General features: G+C 39.1%; 1 protein-coding gene across 2 annotated transcripts in view; it reads left to right on the top strand.

Annotated features, from left to right (window-relative positions):
- The window catches only part of fam193b.S (family with sequence similarity 193 member B S homeolog), a 30,841-nt gene that overhangs the window by 10,197 nt on the left and 2,982 nt on the right, over positions 1-17,662 (top strand). Inside the window, exons 2-8 of one of the 2 annotated variants that reach the window (XM_018256119.2) lie at positions 5,248-5,490; positions 9,561-9,795; positions 11,059-11,241; positions 11,457-11,826; positions 13,642-13,837; positions 15,232-15,459; positions 16,128-17,022. In XM_018256119.2, coding sequence (XP_018111608.1) covers positions 5,248-5,490; positions 9,561-9,795; positions 11,059-11,241; positions 11,457-11,826; positions 13,642-13,837; positions 15,232-15,459; positions 16,128-17,022 — 2,350 coding nt within the window. The remainder of the gene's footprint in view (positions 1-5,247; positions 5,491-9,560; positions 9,796-11,058; positions 11,242-11,456; positions 11,827-13,641; positions 13,838-15,231; positions 15,460-16,127; positions 17,023-17,662) is intronic. The other variant, XM_041588689.1, reaches the window with a different exon arrangement.

The raw sequence follows: 17,662 nt of genomic DNA on the forward strand, positions 1-17,662 counted from the left end.
TGGTGAATGCTGGCCAGGGGTGACTAGGAAAACAGGAAATTGTTTTTACTTACCGTAATTTCTGTTTCCTGGTCACCTTCCATGGCAGCATTCACCAGGGAATTACCCACCCTAGATGTCAGGCTTTAAACTAAGACAAGTGAGTATGGGTGGGGCTCTCATTTTAACTTGTTGGAGGGAGGTTAACCCATTGGTGAATGCTGCCATGGAAGGTGACCAGGAAACAGAAATTACGGTAAGTAAAAACAATTTCCTGTTATATATCTTAGTTTTACAAGCTACTGTTTTATTATAAATAAAAAGAAAATCATTTTAAAAAATTTGGATTATTTGATTATAATGGAGTCTATGGGAGACAGCCTTTCTGTAATTCGGAACTTTCTGGATAATGGGTTTCCAGATAACGGATCCCATACCTGTATATACTGTACCCAATTATTATACAGCACTTTAGAATATGTTGGTGTTTAATAAATACATAAGTTATAAATATGTGATTACAGTTTGAAAGGCAACGTCTTGTATCAAGATACATACATCACATGCTTCCCAACGTTTTGGACAATTTTGTTTGACCACTCCCATTTTTGTGGCCACACCCCCTAATTACCACGTTCATTTTACAAAATTTGTCAGTTTATGAAAGTTTGAACACATTTCTGTAGTTTTTATGTGTTATTACAGTTTTGCTAATGAAGTTGAGTTGCTCTTTAAGCTGCAAGTCAGTTTCCCCAAGAGACCTGCTTATCTTATATTGTTACAAAAGTATCCAAGTGCAGCTGCCACATATTCTGGGCTCTCTACCAAAAGCCGATTAAGTTTTAGAAACTTTGTATATTTTTCTGGCTGTTCAGTGCAGTAGATCAAAGAGAAAGTCAGGACATTTCAGTAACAATCCGGGACTGCGGGTTGAGCTGTCAAAATCGGGACTGTCCCACGAAAAATGGAACAGTTGGCAGGTGTGCCATCATTCTAGGCTCTATAAAAAATGGACATTCATATTAATGACCAATCAAACTTTTGGGTTTGCACTGTATGTGTTTGATTTAGAAATGCAACTCTCTCGTGTGGATAGAAAATATCTGGTGTGTATACTTAAAATATGCAATTACATTAATTCTGCCTGGCTTCAGGTGAACACCATGGAGGTTGGCTACTAATTTTACATTCATTGATTTTCATTTTATCATTGGAGGTGCAAGTCTATTACCAGTATTTCCACTCAATTTGAAGTGACCATATTTGTCATCTATTAACTAGGATTTCATTAAAATCTCTTCATATGTCTACAATTTGGCTTTGGGAAATTGTTTAATATGGTGTGTTATTGTGTATTATTGACTTTAGGAGCTGTATTTTTTTTTTATTCAAGGTACATTTTTAGTGTACTTATCCTTTATACCTATTTGGTTTTGGGTAAGTACTATCTGTATGGTATTGTGCTATAATACGGTCCAGTGAATTTGTTTCTTCAACAGTAGCCCCAAAAAATGAGAAGTAACTATTAGCAATAAATGTTTGTTTAGAAAGAACTATTATAGTATTCTATGAATGCTTTAGAATGAACAGCTGCAGAAAATTTAGCAAAACCCCTGTGCATGGCTGCTTTAATAAATGGGGCATTTACCCAGAGCTCCCCGTCAGCCCTTTCATCCTTTATGACTTCTGACAGAAACATAAATAACATTCATTTGAATGTTAAAGAAAAAAAAAATCAAAATCAAAATAATAAGAAATCTAGATATTACGTTTTTATAATTGAATAGAAGACCACTTAAAGTTTAATTAGTTGCCGTTGCAGTTATTTTGTTACTGCACTTTAGGGTATTGACAGTTATTATAAAGGCTCATTAAAATATATGATGCTTTCGTTTTTTTGGGGTTTTTTTTGGCAGAGAAATTGATCTCTTTAAGATTATTGCATTTCTAACAAAAGTGGGATACTGGGAAGGTGTTTCAGAATTCCACACATTCATGCAAGTGTGTATATATGTGTGTATGTATGTATGTATGTATGTATGTATGTATGTATGTATGTATGTATGTATGTATGTGTATATATATATATATATATATATATATATTAAAAAACAAGGGAAAGTTGTGCTCACCACTAGTTTTAAAATCATTAGGCGGGGGTGCAATGAGGGGGTGACCACAAAATACATATAGACAAATACAAGATTCCTCTGCACTCAACCCATTATCAATATATTTAAGACAGAGACATTTTGTGCATACTGCTACTGAAAAATGCCTTACCCTTTAAACAAAACAGGGATTGTTTGTCCATATATTGCAATATATTTAAGCTGGCCAACTACGTCAAAGTCATCCCATATCTGGCCAGTCCTATGCTCAATTTTCATTTGATTCATTAAGAATTCTATGGTTTCATTATACATTTTATAAAAGGGATGAATACGTTTTACCTGCAACTTACTAGCTGCTTTCAAAGTAAAACTCCGAAACTTGGCTGCCCTTTTATTAGACACCAGTGGGATCACCTGACTATAGTTGGAGGGGGTGGGAGCTACAACATGGAGCTGGTCACTGCTCCTGTAGAACTATAACAAACAAGGGAAAGTTGTGCTCACCACTAGTTTTTAAAATCATACTATAGTCAGGTGATCCCACTGGTGTCTAATAAAAGGGCAGCCAAGTTTCGGAGTTTTACTTTGAAAGCAGCAAGTAAGTTGCAGGTAAAACGTATTCATCCCTTTTATAAAATGTATAATGAAACCATAGAATTCTTAATGAATCAAATGAAAATTGAGCATAGGACTGGCCAGATATGGGATGACTTTGACGTAGTTGGCCAGCTTAAATATATTGCAATATATGGACAAACAATCCCTGTTTTGTTTAAAGGGTAAGGCATTTTTCAGTAGCAGTATGCACAAAATGTCTCTGTCTTAAATATATTGATAATGGGTTGAGTGCAGAGGAATCTTGTATTTGTCTATATATATATATATATATATATATATATATATATATATATATATATATATATATATATATATATATATATAATGTCATGAAGAATGACCTGTTTCAATTTGCTGTACAGTTTTAGTATATGTTTACTTGAGCATAGTGCTATTTGCTCTGCCTAAATTCTTTATTGGGTACAATGTCTGCAGTAACTTTGGCTTGCACAACACTTATCTAAATCCAAAATAAATGCACACATTGCTGCAGTTAATGCTGCCAGCCCAGAGTAGCTTATAAGCATAATGTGCATGCGGGATGAATTTCTCTATGATTGTCTTACTTTAGTAGTCACTGTGAGAATTTTTAGCTATGTAAATACATAATTTTGAAGGCTGTGGCTACTTTTCTTTCTTGTGTTTATATTTGTGTTTAAAATAATTCTGTTGTGATTTTTACAATGTAGTTTTTATTTCTAAATTACACTGTTTATACTGCAAATAATTCACTCTACCATATAAAATTTCATCCCTGAACCAGCAAGTGAATTTTTTTAGTTGTAATATTGGTGTGTAGGCAGCCATCTCAGGTCATTGTGCCTGGTCATGTGCTTTCAGAAAGAGCCAGCACTTTGGGATGGAACTGCTTTCTGGCAGGCTAGTGTTGCTCCTACTCAATGTAACTGAATGTGTCCCAGTGGGACCTGGATTTTACTAGTGAGTGTCGTTCTTATATCTACCAGACAGCTTTTAGCTTGTGTTAGGGAGCTGCTATCTGGTTACCTTCCCATTGTTCTATTGTTCTGGGGGAGAAGGGAGGGGGGTGATAGTGCTGGAGCAGCACTATTAACTGGTGCGTTTTGAAAAAAATAAAGAATTCCCATGACTGTATCCCTTAAATATATTGCTGTTAAAAGCCACCCTTCCTGTGTGTCTTCTCCAAACGGTGTCATACTGGTTCCTGTTGGTAAATATTGTTTATTATTATTATTATTAGGGATGTGCTAACTCTAAGAAAGGTACAGGTGTGCCTGTCTGATCATCTTGCTAAATGATCCGTAGCCCATTATCGACTTGCCTAAGCAGATAGATGACTGATAACGGATAATGATGACTATGAATGGACTATAGGGTATCAAATATAGTAGGGCAAGATGGTGACAGTACAGTAGTGGATGTTTCATGGACAGATGAGTTAATGATGTAGAAGGGCCCAGGGTCACTTACTGGAAGACAGTTTTTTCAGCTCTCATCCCTAACAAGCAGAACAGTAGAATGTGGCCATCCACACATGGCCATTTCTACAATATCTGTCCTTTTATCTCTCAGGTCTTCTCAGTTGGCCATAAATATTGGCCAGTGTATTGCAACCTTAATACACTTTTATTTTCTAGTTTTGGTCCTTTAATTATGCTGACTTACAACTTTTAGCCACAGCTGATTGCTGTAAGCTTTTCAGGTGGTGCTAAGAGTAGAGTCAACCTGCAATCCGCAACCTGGACCCGCATTCTTACCCGCTACCCGACCCGCAAATACCTTATCTGCAACACGGACCCGCGATCCGCTGACCATCAAGAATCAGGAAGTGCTTTCATTGTAAACCAGAAGTGACATTATCGGAAGTAGCCGACCCGCGTCTGTACCCGCACCAGGAATCTACCCGCAGGGTACCGCGGGTTTTTGCGGGTGACCCACGGGTACCCGACTTGCTGCAGGACTCTAGCTGGGAGCTCTATTTCATCAACAACTGAATGGCCATCGATTGAACAGCCTTTAATTTTAAAAATCATGAGGCCTAATAAAATTTTGCACTAGGTTTTCCACCTGTAAAGTAGGTTCTGTGGGTTGGCGACATCCAACCCTCTTTGCACAACGATAGCCTGCTTACCCACAGACCAGGGACCAGAACAAGTGTTCACAGAAAGTCTATACACAAAGTAAATGCTGTAAATTGCTCTCGACCGATTTCCTTTGCGTATAGAGTCTTATTTTAATGACCCATGTCACTTTGAAGCAAATATTGTGGATTGTACAATATGAAGATTTCAAGAAAATTATTTTGGTTGCTCAAAAGGTCAAATAAATAGAAAATCATGACATAATTTGTCAGCATGCCCCTATATATTTTTTACATTTATTATCTCTGTTCACCCTTATGCTTAACATCATGGTCCTCTCATCACATAAAGTATATATGACACAAGGCATCTTGGAGTGCCTCGGCAAATCTGAAGAAAGTTGTATAAACTGTTGAGAGGATATAATCAGAATACTGTATGTTATTGGGTTAATAGAACTCTTCTCTTTATTCCAGGTTTTGCCCTCTTCAAGCCAGTTTGTCCAGACATGTTGCCTTCTGTGTCATCGGGAAAGGAAAGACTGGACAGGGTCCCCTCCTCACAATGGGCTACTTTCACCAGTGGATGATATACCGGCTTCATTTATGCCCTCCTTGGCACAAAACTTGTTGGGAGAGATGCCTCTGTGGATTTGCCAGAGCTGCCGCAAGAGTGTTGAGGAGGAGGAGCGACGGGCAATGCCTGAACAGCCTCTAGCGGTGAGACTTCTAAAAAACTTTTTTTTTTTTTTTACGCATTAAAGGCATACTGACATGGGAAAAAAATCATCAGTTAATAGTGCGGCTTCAACAGATTTCTGCACTGGATTCCATTTCTCAAAAGAGCAAACAGATTTTTATATTTAATTTTGAAATCTGACATGGGGCTAGACATATTGTCAGTTTCCCAGCTGCCCCCAGTCATGTGACTTGTGCTCTGATAAACTTCAGTCACTCTTTACTGCTGTACTGCAAGTTGGAGTGATATCACCCCCTCCCTTCTCTGCCTGCAGCCTAACAACAGAACAATGGGAAGGTAACCAGATAGCAGCTCCCTAACACAAGATAACAACTGCCTGGTAGATCTAAGAACTCAATAGTAAAATCCAGGTCCCACAGCGACAAATTCAGTTACATTGAGTAGGAGAAACAACAGCCTGCCAGAAAGCAGTTCCATCCTAAAGTGCTGGCTCTTTCTGAAAGCACATGACCAGGCAAAGTGACCTGAGATGGTGCCTACACACCAATATTACAACTAAAAAAATACACTTGTTAGTTTAGGAATTCAATTTTATAGTGTGAATTATTTGCAGTATAAACCGTGTAATTTAGAAATAAAAACTACATCATAAAATTCATGACAGAATCCCTTTAAAGTGTATTAAATTAATTCAAATATAATGTACTGTGGGCCTACACTGATAAAAATGGTTTGTTTGTGTTAGCCCTTGTCACAGTGTTCTCTCCAGAACAGAAAAATGGACTGGGTGAGGAAAAGAAATAAATATGTGCCTCCAACTCCTCCTGTGCTGTGTAGCCTTGTGTTGGCTCCGGTTCAAACGTACTCAGTGGATTTGAGCTTGAAATGCACAGTCTTGTGTTTCTTCGCCAAAATCCACTGAGTGTGTTCACACCTAAGTGAAGGTAGAAGAGCAGTCTGTTATGGTAAGGGCACACCTGGAGATTCGGGGAGATTTAGTCGCCCAGCGACTAATCGCCTCTTCTTTGGGCTGACTAAATCTTTAGTGATGTCACAGATATGAAAGGTATAGGCAGAAATGTCACTAGGACATCACAGGAGGTGATGGTATATGTATAGTAATACTAGTTGGGGAATTAAAAAAAACTTAAACCATGCATGAACTAATACTTTGGTATGTAAACAACCCACACATGGGTAACCATTGGTTCCTGTGGCTTTTTGTCTTATCTGCAGAGTCACAGAAGTCTATAGGTACTGTATAGGTACTGTAGTATGCTCACTAATGTATTCAAATTTTACCAGCTGAGAGAGCTGGGCAGTCCAGCCTGCCTTTCTAAGCTTCTCATAAATTAAACTTTAAAGAAAATCTATACATTTAAATTTAAAAAAAATAAAATAAAATTGTGGTACAAATATGGGAACCGTTATCGATAAACCTGTTCCAGAAAGCTCCAAATTATGTCTCCGTTTTATTCAAATCCAGATTTTTCAAAATGATTTCCTTTTTCTCTGTAATAATAACACAGTAGCTTGTACTTGATCCAAACTAAGATATAATTAATCCTTATTGGAAACAAAACCAGCCTATTGGGTTTATTCAATGCTTACATGATTCTCTAGTAGACTTAATGTCTGAAGATCCAAATTACGGAAAGACCTGTTATCAGGAAAACCCCAGGTCCCGAACATTCTGAATAACAGGCCCCATACCTGTATTTGAAAACACGTATAATCAAGTCTGAAATGCACACTTTATCCTCATCTTGTGATGAACTATCTCATTAATCCGAACAATGCTGGGTTGTTTACTGCGCCTTCAAGGAATTCAATCAAAAAAGATAAAAAAAAGGTAAAGGAGGCAAAGTTGAACTATCCCATTACAATGTAAGGTGGTATGTGAAGGAACATTATGGGGCAGATTTATCAAGGGTCGAATTTGGAATTCATGGGAGTTTTTTTTTAAAAACCCCTGGCCAAATAGTTTTGGCCATAAAAAAAACTCGATAATTTGAATTTTCAATTCGACCCTCGATAAATCTGCCCATATATCTTGGTTTTATGTTTTTCTTGTCTTGGCTTCTACATAGAGCGTTGTGGCTCAGCTTGCAGTGTCAGGTCTGTGTAAACTGTCATTGGATCAAACTGGCGGTCCACAAGTTATTAATCAAAAATAAAAAAATAAGATCTTGCTTTTACATATAAGGACCCTCTTCTAGTTGCACCTAGCCTGGGAAAAGAGCTGTGAGAGCAATAATATACTATAGTTTCTGATAGAAATACTTCCCTGTGTCCCTGCATCTTTTAAGTTTGATTTACATTCCTTTAAAGCTTGTACCTCTACCCTTCCAGTAGGCTAGTCCAAACAATTTACTTGAAAATAAATGAATGTGTCTAATGCAGGGCTATATTCAATATATGCCTACATTACTTCATAAAGGTAAATGATGGTATGTAGGCAAACACTTTACATCATACATTAAAGGGGAACTCCACACAAACATAACTTAAGCTTTTTGAAAAGTAAACATAATTTCAAGCAACTGTGCAATATACATCAGTTTAAAAATATGCAGACTTTCATGATTTTAAATGATTTTAAACAGTTCCCTAAGCCTAGCCCCCTCCTGATCTGTCTGACTACTTTGCTGAGCTGACTGATTACAGTTGCTTTGTATCAGCAGCCATCTGTACGGAACGCATATTAGGACATCAGCAGGGGAAATCCATGTCCTGTATGCAATCTCCTATGCTAGAGGAATGCAACGTTGCCTGCTTTTTCACTCACCCCTCCTCAAAGCAGAATCATACCTCGCTCCTCCATTCTCAGCTGTCAGGTCCTGCTCCTCCCTCCTCAGCCATCCGTCCTGAGTCCTAGCTTCTCCCTCCTCAGCCGTCGGCTGTAGATTGAATTTGATTGCTGCAATTAAAATCCTAAAACTCATATTGGCTAAAAGAAATGGCAAAAAACAAGTAACTATCAGAGCGCAGGGCTAAATATGCGCACCCTGAGGAGTGAGGAGCAAGAGCTGATGGCTGAGGAGGGAGGAGCGAGGTATGACATCAGCCTCGGAGGATGTGTGAGTAAAAAAGCATGCCATGTCGCATTCCGCTTGCTTAGGACAGCACATGCAGGACAACGATTTCCTGACAATGTCCTAAAATGGGTTCCGTACATCTTCCCTTAGTCTGCATCCTCCAAACCCCACAATTCCCTGCACACGTGATTTTAATAAGGAACAGAACATCACGGTGCAATGCATTGTGGGTTATATAGTTCCTGCATGCTGTCTGTAAGCTGTGGAGAAGTTGTTACAATTTATAACATCAATGTTTAGTCCCTCCTTCCCTGCCAGGATTTCAAATGATGCGGAAAGAGAAGAACTGTAAAACAGCTGGATTTCAGCATAGAAAATGGCCTTTATTCATACTTGTTGAAGAAACTGATAACTGAAGGGTATATTAGGGGTTTCTGTGTTGTGTGGTCCTCTTTATCAAATTTTGGTTTGGAAGCCGGAGTTCCCCTTTAACTCAAGTTTTAAAGGTGACTGTTGGGATGATATAAAATGCATTTGTAAAGTTATTACTTCATACCTTGAATATCAGCCCCTACATCTACACTTGCATGACTGATTAATTAAAATCAGTTCTGTGTGCGCAAGTATAGCCTGCAGCATGCTTTATCTCTGTTGCTTACTAATTAACCTTCCACTGTCTGTATTTTAATGTTTGGTTTTCACCTCCAGAGTATATTGAAGGCATGTAATGGCACTATGCGTATGTTTTTCACAGAACCCATTTCACAGAACCCTTCATAATCCCAGAATTCTTCATAATCCCGTTAAAAATTGTATATTGCTGAACTCTGTAAAAAGGGAGTGGGTTGCAACTGCATACTTTTAATTACCACCACAGTTTTTAGTATGACGTTGTTAAGGATATTCTGTTTTTTTAAATTATTTGGCTTTTTGTTCAGCACTTGTCCAGTTTGGAATGTCAACGGCTATCTGATTGCTAGGGTCCAATTTACTTTGGCTTTATGGTGCAAGTCATTTATACATCTCCCTGTTTTTTTCTCTCCTTTCAACAGGTGTCCTTGTCTCATACATCCTGTAAATCCCAGTCCTGTGGAGGTGGTTCACATTCTTCATCCTCCTCATCTTCCTCTTCATCCACCTCTTCTTCCTCTATTTCCTCCTCCTCTTCCGCCTGTCATGGAAATTCTGGGGACTGGGACCCCAGCTCCTTCCTCTCTGCCCACAAGCTCTCTGGCCTTTGGAACTCTCAGCAGCACTCTAATGGCAGCCTAGGGGGAGTTGCTGCAGGTGAGTGTGAGCTGTATTTATTGATAAACTAGAGCATTATAATGCAGGGAGCTGCAATTCTATAGGAAATATGGCAAAATGAGGCGTTAGTGGCTCAAATTGGAAACAAAATAAACTCTTATGTTAGAAGTAGGCTGTGCATAGTATATTCATGTTTTTTGTCAATATCAATTAACTAAAAAGTGTCAGAGTTTTTTTTAATCCTCTGTTACATAATTAATTTTGGTTGAAAAAAAGACCAAAGTCTAAGTTCAACCCCTCCAAATGAAATCCAGCATCCATACATACACTGACCCCTCCATACCCTGTCTGTTTCCCAGCTGCCCTCAGTCATGTGACTTGTGCTCTGATAAACTTCAGTCACTCTTTACTGCTGCACTGCAAGTTGGCGTAATATCAACCCCTCCCTTTCCCCCCCAGCAGCCTAACAACAGAACATTGGAACCATATAACAGCTCTCTAACACAAGATAACAGATGCCTGGTAGATGTAAGAACAGCACTCAATAGTAAAATCCAGGTACCACTGCGACACATTCAGTTACATTGAGTAGGAGAAACAACAGCCTGCCAGAAAGCAGTTCCATCCTAAAGTGCTGGCTCTTTCTGAAAGCACATGACCAGGTAAAATGATCTGAGATGGCTGCCAACACACCAATATTACAACTAGAAAAATACACTTGCTGGTTCAGGAATTACATTTTATATTGTAAAGTGAATTATTTGCAGTGTAAACAGTGTAATTTAGAAATAAAAAATACATCATAATAATCATGACCGAATTCCTTTAATAATTCAGTTTCTGTTGCTACCACAGCCATTGGTTCTCCCAAGAACCAAATTCTGCAGTTTTCTTGTTTCTGTTGGTCCTTGGAGATATGAAAACTAAGTAGCATACATAATAAGTGTGTAAAAAAAAACAAACAAAAAAACGCTCGAGCTAAAGGCTGAGCTCATGCGAGGCAAGGAACAAAAATGATGATGAAAATCCAGTAAACACAAAAATAGCAAATGTAAAGTGGCTGTTGGAATGATAAGGTTAACATATGACATTCTTATATATCAGGTTATATAAAGGATTATTCTAAAATGTGAGCCGTTGACTTACCAAGACTGTTTAATGCTGCACTTGTGTATTCAGGTTATAGCTTTGTCAGTGATGGCTTCTGTAAGCATTGGCAGTGCAGATACCGCTGATATTGACTCCTATGAAATTATAGGTCAGGGTTGTACGGGGGTTGATATTGCTTTTTGTGTTTTACAGAGGAAAAGGGTGATATTCTCCCAGTCTCTCCAGAACATGGCAGCAAAGCTCCCAGACTCTCTGGACTAAAGAAGTGTCCATATAGCCCATCACGGGCAAGCACAGGAACACTCCCTACCTCACTCAACTTTTGCAAGTCTCCCAAACAGTTTAAAAGCATGTGCCATAGGCCCTCGTCCCCTGGTAAGTGAGGTACAGCGACTGGATGTGGTGCTAAGGTTACAGCTCTCCAGGATGACAATAATCCCAGGGAATTTAATTGATTGTATCTTCTTTATTTTAGACATTTTTTTTCTTTGCTAGACTAATTTAATTTTTATGCAGCTATTCAAATATTCTGATGCTTGAAATATGCTCTGTATTGGCTCCCGGAAAACATCAATTTTATCTTTCTTTAGGAGAGGCTTACCACTCTATAGACCACCATCTGCATCCGGATCCCAGCGCCCCACCAAACAGTCCCACAGGTCTCTCCTCTCAGCTGCCGCCATCTCCTCAAAGTTCTTCACCTCCACATCTATCATCTTCTAATCCCTCATCCCCCTTCTCAACTTCAAGCCATCCGTCAAACACTGCGGCTCCTGAAGCCACTGCTGAATCTCCCTCCAGAGGTCACAGAGGCCCACACCTACCTGGCTCCAGCCCCTCACTTCTGAAAGGGAATCCCCCTCCTCCACCACTGTCGTCATGCAGCCATCCTTGCAATGGGCATTGCAGTGGGGGGAATGTAATACAGGGCGGGGGCATCCCCGGGACCACTACAAACAGGTAAAAAGGGCCTTATATGTTACCAAAAACCAGTAAAACACGTATTTTGTTCCTTTGAATTACCATTAGTTAACTTGTGTTTTATGACTTTTTCTATATCTATTGCTCTTTTTATTAAGGTTCCAAAAAAGAAAAGGACTTAATTAAAATTGCATTGTTCATTGTAGGTAATCCAGTGGCACGTATAATGTATTTTTCTCAAGGTAGATCATGTTATGTGATAAAGGGATATATCATTATAAAGGCCAGCAATATTCAGCAGTATGGTTTCCTATTATGGTAAAAGACTCACATGCCTCTCTAGATATTTATCCCTTCCTCCCTATATATAGCTGAAGTTTGGTTTAAGTTCTTTTCAGGCAAACCTCTGCATAATAATTTGCTCTTAAAGGGTTGTTCACCTTCAAACAACTAGTTGTTTTCAGATAGATCACCAGAAATAACGACTTTTTCCAATTACTTTCTATGTGTCAAACATTTTTATAATATTGAAGTGTAATGGGAGGGGGGGTCACCGACCCTGTAAACTGTTCTAAATTCATACATTTAGTTAATATATTTCTTATCTTTGTCCCTGCTGAGCAGAATCTCTGGGTTTAATAGACAGCTGTTAGGGAGCTAGCACACGGGCAGATTCAGGGAGATTTAGTCGCGTGGCGACTAATCGCATTTTCTGTGTGGCGGCAATCTCCCTGAACTGCCTTCTGTCTGCTATAATGAGAAAACGCCAGCTCCAATACACTTGCGGCGCTTCGATTTCCGAAGTCGCCTGAAGTTTTCCCGTGAGGCAACTCCAAAATCGAAGCGCCGCGAGTGCATTGACGCTGGTGTTTTCTCATTATAGCAGGCGGAATGCAGTTCGGCGAGATTGTCGCCCTGCAGAAGAGGCGATTAGTCGCCAGTCGACTAAATCTCCCCGAATCTGCCCATGTGCTAGCTCCCTTAGAATTGATACAATAGTTGCTAATACTCCAGAGATGCTGCTGAGAAATGTATCAACTAATTGTATTGACTAATTGTATCAACTAAATGTTGCAAAATTGTAACCGCTAAGAGTCTAGCCTCAATTACAGACAAATTAAACTTAGATTTTTGAAATATAGTAAAAAATAAATAATGGAAAGTAATTGAAAAAAGTCTTTATTTCTGGGGAACAATCTGAACAAAAAAAGTGTTTGGAAGGTGAACAACCCATTTAAGGCTCCACTTTTTTTTCCCATTACACAAGAAGAAACTGCAGAACTCCTTTTTTCAGTCTCTCCTTAGTCTACTTACCTGATTTTAAGTAAAGAACTATTCAATTCTTTAACATTTGCTTGAGAAAAGTGGCACTGGTTTGACATATCCAAGAATTTCAACATTTTAATCACTGATGTATTTTATATCAGGTTATATTTTTTTTTCTTGTGCTTGAAATACACACAATTTTTCTACATTATGAACAGAGAGTCATTTGTTTTCTCCCTAAATAAAGATGGCATCATTTCTCTGGTCTGCATTTCTGGCTTGTGACTAAAAAGAGGCGTACGCTTCATGTATCCTATAAAGGGACAGTACATCTTCTTGAGTATAACTGAATTGCTATTAGTGATGTTCACAGGTAACCCTAACTATGGCACCAGATAAATTTGCTAAAGTGTAAGTTTCAGAGCAGCCAGCAGCATGGCATGCCTCATGCAATGGTTTTAGAGAGTTAAAATCTTAAGAGGACAAATGTTTCACACCCACGGGGTCACAGTGTACACCCACACTTACACAACAAACAAAATGAACGAGGAAGCCCAACCTTAATCATTGGTTGTTCAACATTTTCAGGGACACAACATGTAGAGGACACAAGTTCTCCAACGGCTCAAGCTGTTCAGCCATACAGCCATGTGAAGCAGACGAGGGACTAGGGGAAGATGAAGACAGCAGTTCGGAACGCAGCTCATGCACTTCATCTTCCACCAACCAGAGAGATGGCAAATTCTGTGACTGTTGCTACTGCGAATTCTTTGGTCATAACACGGTGAGGCATGGCAACAAGTGCATTACTGTATGATATGGAATGCAGCCTGTAAGCTGCATTTTGGCAGAGCTGGGGGCGTTGTTTGAGCAGCGGGGCACACAAAGAAATCCATGAGTAGGTCTTGTGCTGTTTTAAGTAAATAACAAGATATCGCAATAGGCAAAATGTGTGTTCTGTCCAAACTCTATTCATTGAACTCATGTTGAAAAATTTGAAATACTGCCCCTTAAAGCTCTGCAGCTACTTAAAGTGATACTGACACCAAAAAACTACTTTTTAAAATATGAATGTACATTAAACCTTACCTATAGGTCATGTTGATTGTTTTTTGCTGACAGGTTTGTTTTTGTAAGTAATTGTTAGTTGAAGTTTCTAAACTGGACTGTTTTGCAAACCTGACTGTCCCCTCTCAGCCTGCTAACGGACTCCTGCTGCACAAATATGGCAGCCCCCTCATACAGGAACATGGGGCATCAGACAGGTAATGTTAAAGCATCCTGCAAATACTTTATGGCAAAGTTATAAGTAGCTTTTCAAGGGCAATATTATGATAGATGTAAAAAAGAGTTTGCTGTCAGTATCTCTTTAAAGGAAAACTATACCCCCAAACAATATATGTCTCTTCATGTAAATAAACCATTGGGTAATCATAAATAGAAAAATGCCATTTTAAAGAATAAGGGCTGCCCCCCCCCCTGGGATTGTATGATTCACTGTGCACACAAACATACCAAACAAACTATACTTCTTAGGTCACATGAGCCAATTAACAGACAAAGTTGTGTCTTTTGCTTCAACACTTCAAGTTACAGTTAGTGTTGTAGTATTTCTGGTCAGGTGATGTAAAAGGGCAATATTTACTTAAATATATATGCCAGTTTGGTAAGATTCTTTAATATGCCACTTAATATGATATAAACTATATGTTGCTTAAGTATTCATTTTGGGGTTACCATTAAGGGCAGGATAGGGAAGATATGAAGAAATAGTCTATGGACTTTCTACATAGTACCTTCAATGTGGATATACAAAACATCATGGATTAAAAGGAAACTGGACTCCAACAGATTGACTGCAAAACATTAATTCCAGGTACACTTGATAAAGGGTTCTGATCCGAAACATGTTGTGTTGCCACTACCTGGAATAAATGTTTTGCAGTCAATCTGCTGGAGTCCCTTTTCCTTTCAATCTTTGATGTTTTGTTTATTCAACTGAGCTGCTGCACAGAGCAACTAGAAAGAATTGGACATATACCTTTCATTGTTTTGTACAGACCACCAAACCCATTTTTTTTTTGCTTTGGACTTCCATGTGGGTCTAGCATTTCTTGATAGTAGTAGGCAAAACAAAAATATCAAGAGCCTTGTTTTTATTGTTCATTGTCTCCTCAGCCGCCTCCAGCTCCTACAAGTCGCAACTACCCAGAGATGAGAGAGAAGCTTCGCTCACGACTCACCAAAAGGAAAGAGGAGATTCCTCTGAAGAGCCACTCAGGAGGTGAACAGGCTGTAGATCACCGGAATGTGGATGAACTGCTGGACTTCATCAACCGCTCTGAATCCAAAACCACCAGTAGTAACAAAGCCGCCAAAAGAGCCAGACACAAACTAAAAAAAAAGGTGAGTCCATTAATGGAAGCCACTGGAAATCCTTCCCAAATAAAAGGTGTAAAGAAATGGATTAATTAAAAACTTCCGGTAGTTCTTCCAATCATTTGTGGCAGTAGACTGTAGTTACTTAAATTCACCAGACCACTGAGAATTACTCTGTATAATTAGCTTCTTTGTATCTCAAAACCTGACTCATTATGCTTGTTCCAGGAGGAGAGAAAGTAAGGAAGCATAGGTAAAAACAAAACAATGATCCTTCCTTTTTTAACAATGTAAAAAAAGAAAACGATAAGAAAAATATTAATTTTGAATAGAACTTTTGTTAAACAAAGATTTATGATTGATTTATCAGATGCTTTTCTTGTGGCTTCAAATAATTGTAGATCTGGGTATAAAAGCTTCTAAGGACACCCACAAACTGCATATCAAGGAATCTTAAATAGACTATTACAGCCTTGTTGGTCACCGAATGATCACTTGTTGCAGAGGTGATGGAGCTGCCTGGAACAACAGTTACCCTTCCTATGCTTGTTTAAAGCCACAGGAAGGCTAGCTCTTCTTTAAATCTATCCAAAAGCAATGAACTGTAAATGTAATTGGTTATTATCATACTACTACTACATCATGGAGTATGTGGCTTTTTATTTAATGAGTTGTGTATGTTGCCTGTTCTACAGGAGAAGGCTTTACAAGAGGCTGGTCCGTTGAAAATAGATGATTATTCTTCTGCAATCACAGACACAGGAGCTCCAGCATCAGGAGACAAGTTGTTACAATGGCCTCAACTGGAGCTGGAAAAAGTGAACAGCTTTCTAACCAGTAGACTGGAAGAGATTAAAAATACCATCAAGGACTCCATCCGAGCAAGCTTCAGCGTTTATGACCTAAATCTTGATGTCAATGACTTTCCAAAAAAAGCAGCTGTACTAGAACAGAAAAACTTGCTCTCCCACCTTAATGGTTCTTCCGATCTCCAGGAGATTGAACTTGATCTCTCTCCTCTCAGCCTTGGAGTACCAAAAAGCCAGAATTCAAGGCAGCCAGAGGATACAGTCTGTACTGCTGTTCAACCCACAGAAAATGGGGTAGTTAAAAGGCTAAGTGCTGTGCCCAACTTATCACGGATGATCTGGGTTCAGCCTCCAAAGGCATCTGAGTCAGGACAAAATATGGACACAAGCCCTGACACAAACAGTCTGTCTGCCACTGACGAGCATGAACTTCAGGAACCACCATTCTCAGCACCCGCTGGAAGTCGTCAGAAAAAGAGCAAAAAGCAAAACTTACAGACACGGAAATGTGGAGAAACAGGGCAGGCAACCGTTCCTGCATCAGATGGAAAGCCTCAGAACAGAACTCTGCTAGAGAAAGGAGAGGTGGCCTTAAGGCAAGAATCTGACACTATGACTCCAGGGAAGCTCAGACCAGACAGAGACAGATGTGAGCAAGTTGGTTGTGAAAGGACAGCTATGCCATATGATATGAGAGCCACTACTAACGTGACTGTCAAAGAGTCAATGCAACCTAAAGGCAAAGCAAGAAAGAGCAAGAATAGGTGTGCCATTTCCATTGGTAAGCTTACTGTTTCTATCTTTTTTTATTTTTTTATTTTAAAGGTTAAAGGGAATTTAACTGCAAGGTGCAAAGTGGAGCACAGCAGGACAATGCAGCCCTGTACTTAAAGGACAAGGAAAGTTAGGCTAGAAATGTACATTATGCTTTGGGCTTCTGTACCAGCCCCAGGCAATCACAGCCCTTTAGCAGGAAAGATCTGTGTCTTCAAACATGCCCCAGTAGCTCCCCATCTTCTTTTCTGCTGATTCACTGCACATGCTCTGTGTTGCTGTCACTTACTGAGCTTAGGGACCCACTCAAAACATAAAGTACACATAGAATATAAATGTCGCAGTATAAGGCTGATTAGTAATTAATACAGATAATTACTACATGGTAGCACAGAAACCAGTGCAATTAGCACCAGAATTTTATTATCAGCCCTGTAGCATCAGCTTATATTACAGACCAACCTCATTTTCTGCTTGATAATTTGCATTGACCTCTAAGCTAAGCTTCTCAACAGCTGCTCAGAGCCCACTGAGCATGTGAGTGTTGCAGACACTTTCCAAGATGGTGACCCCCTGTGACAAGTTTGAAGTCCTGGATCATTGCTGCTATTGACAAGCTGAAACTTTAGGCTGGTGCAATAAGTTCA

Source organism: Xenopus laevis, chromosome 3S (assembly GCF_017654675.1).
Source record: "Xenopus laevis strain J_2021 chromosome 3S, Xenopus_laevis_v10.1, whole genome shotgun sequence".
Classification (NCBI taxonomy): Eukaryota; Metazoa; Chordata; class Amphibia; order Anura; family Pipidae; genus Xenopus; species Xenopus laevis.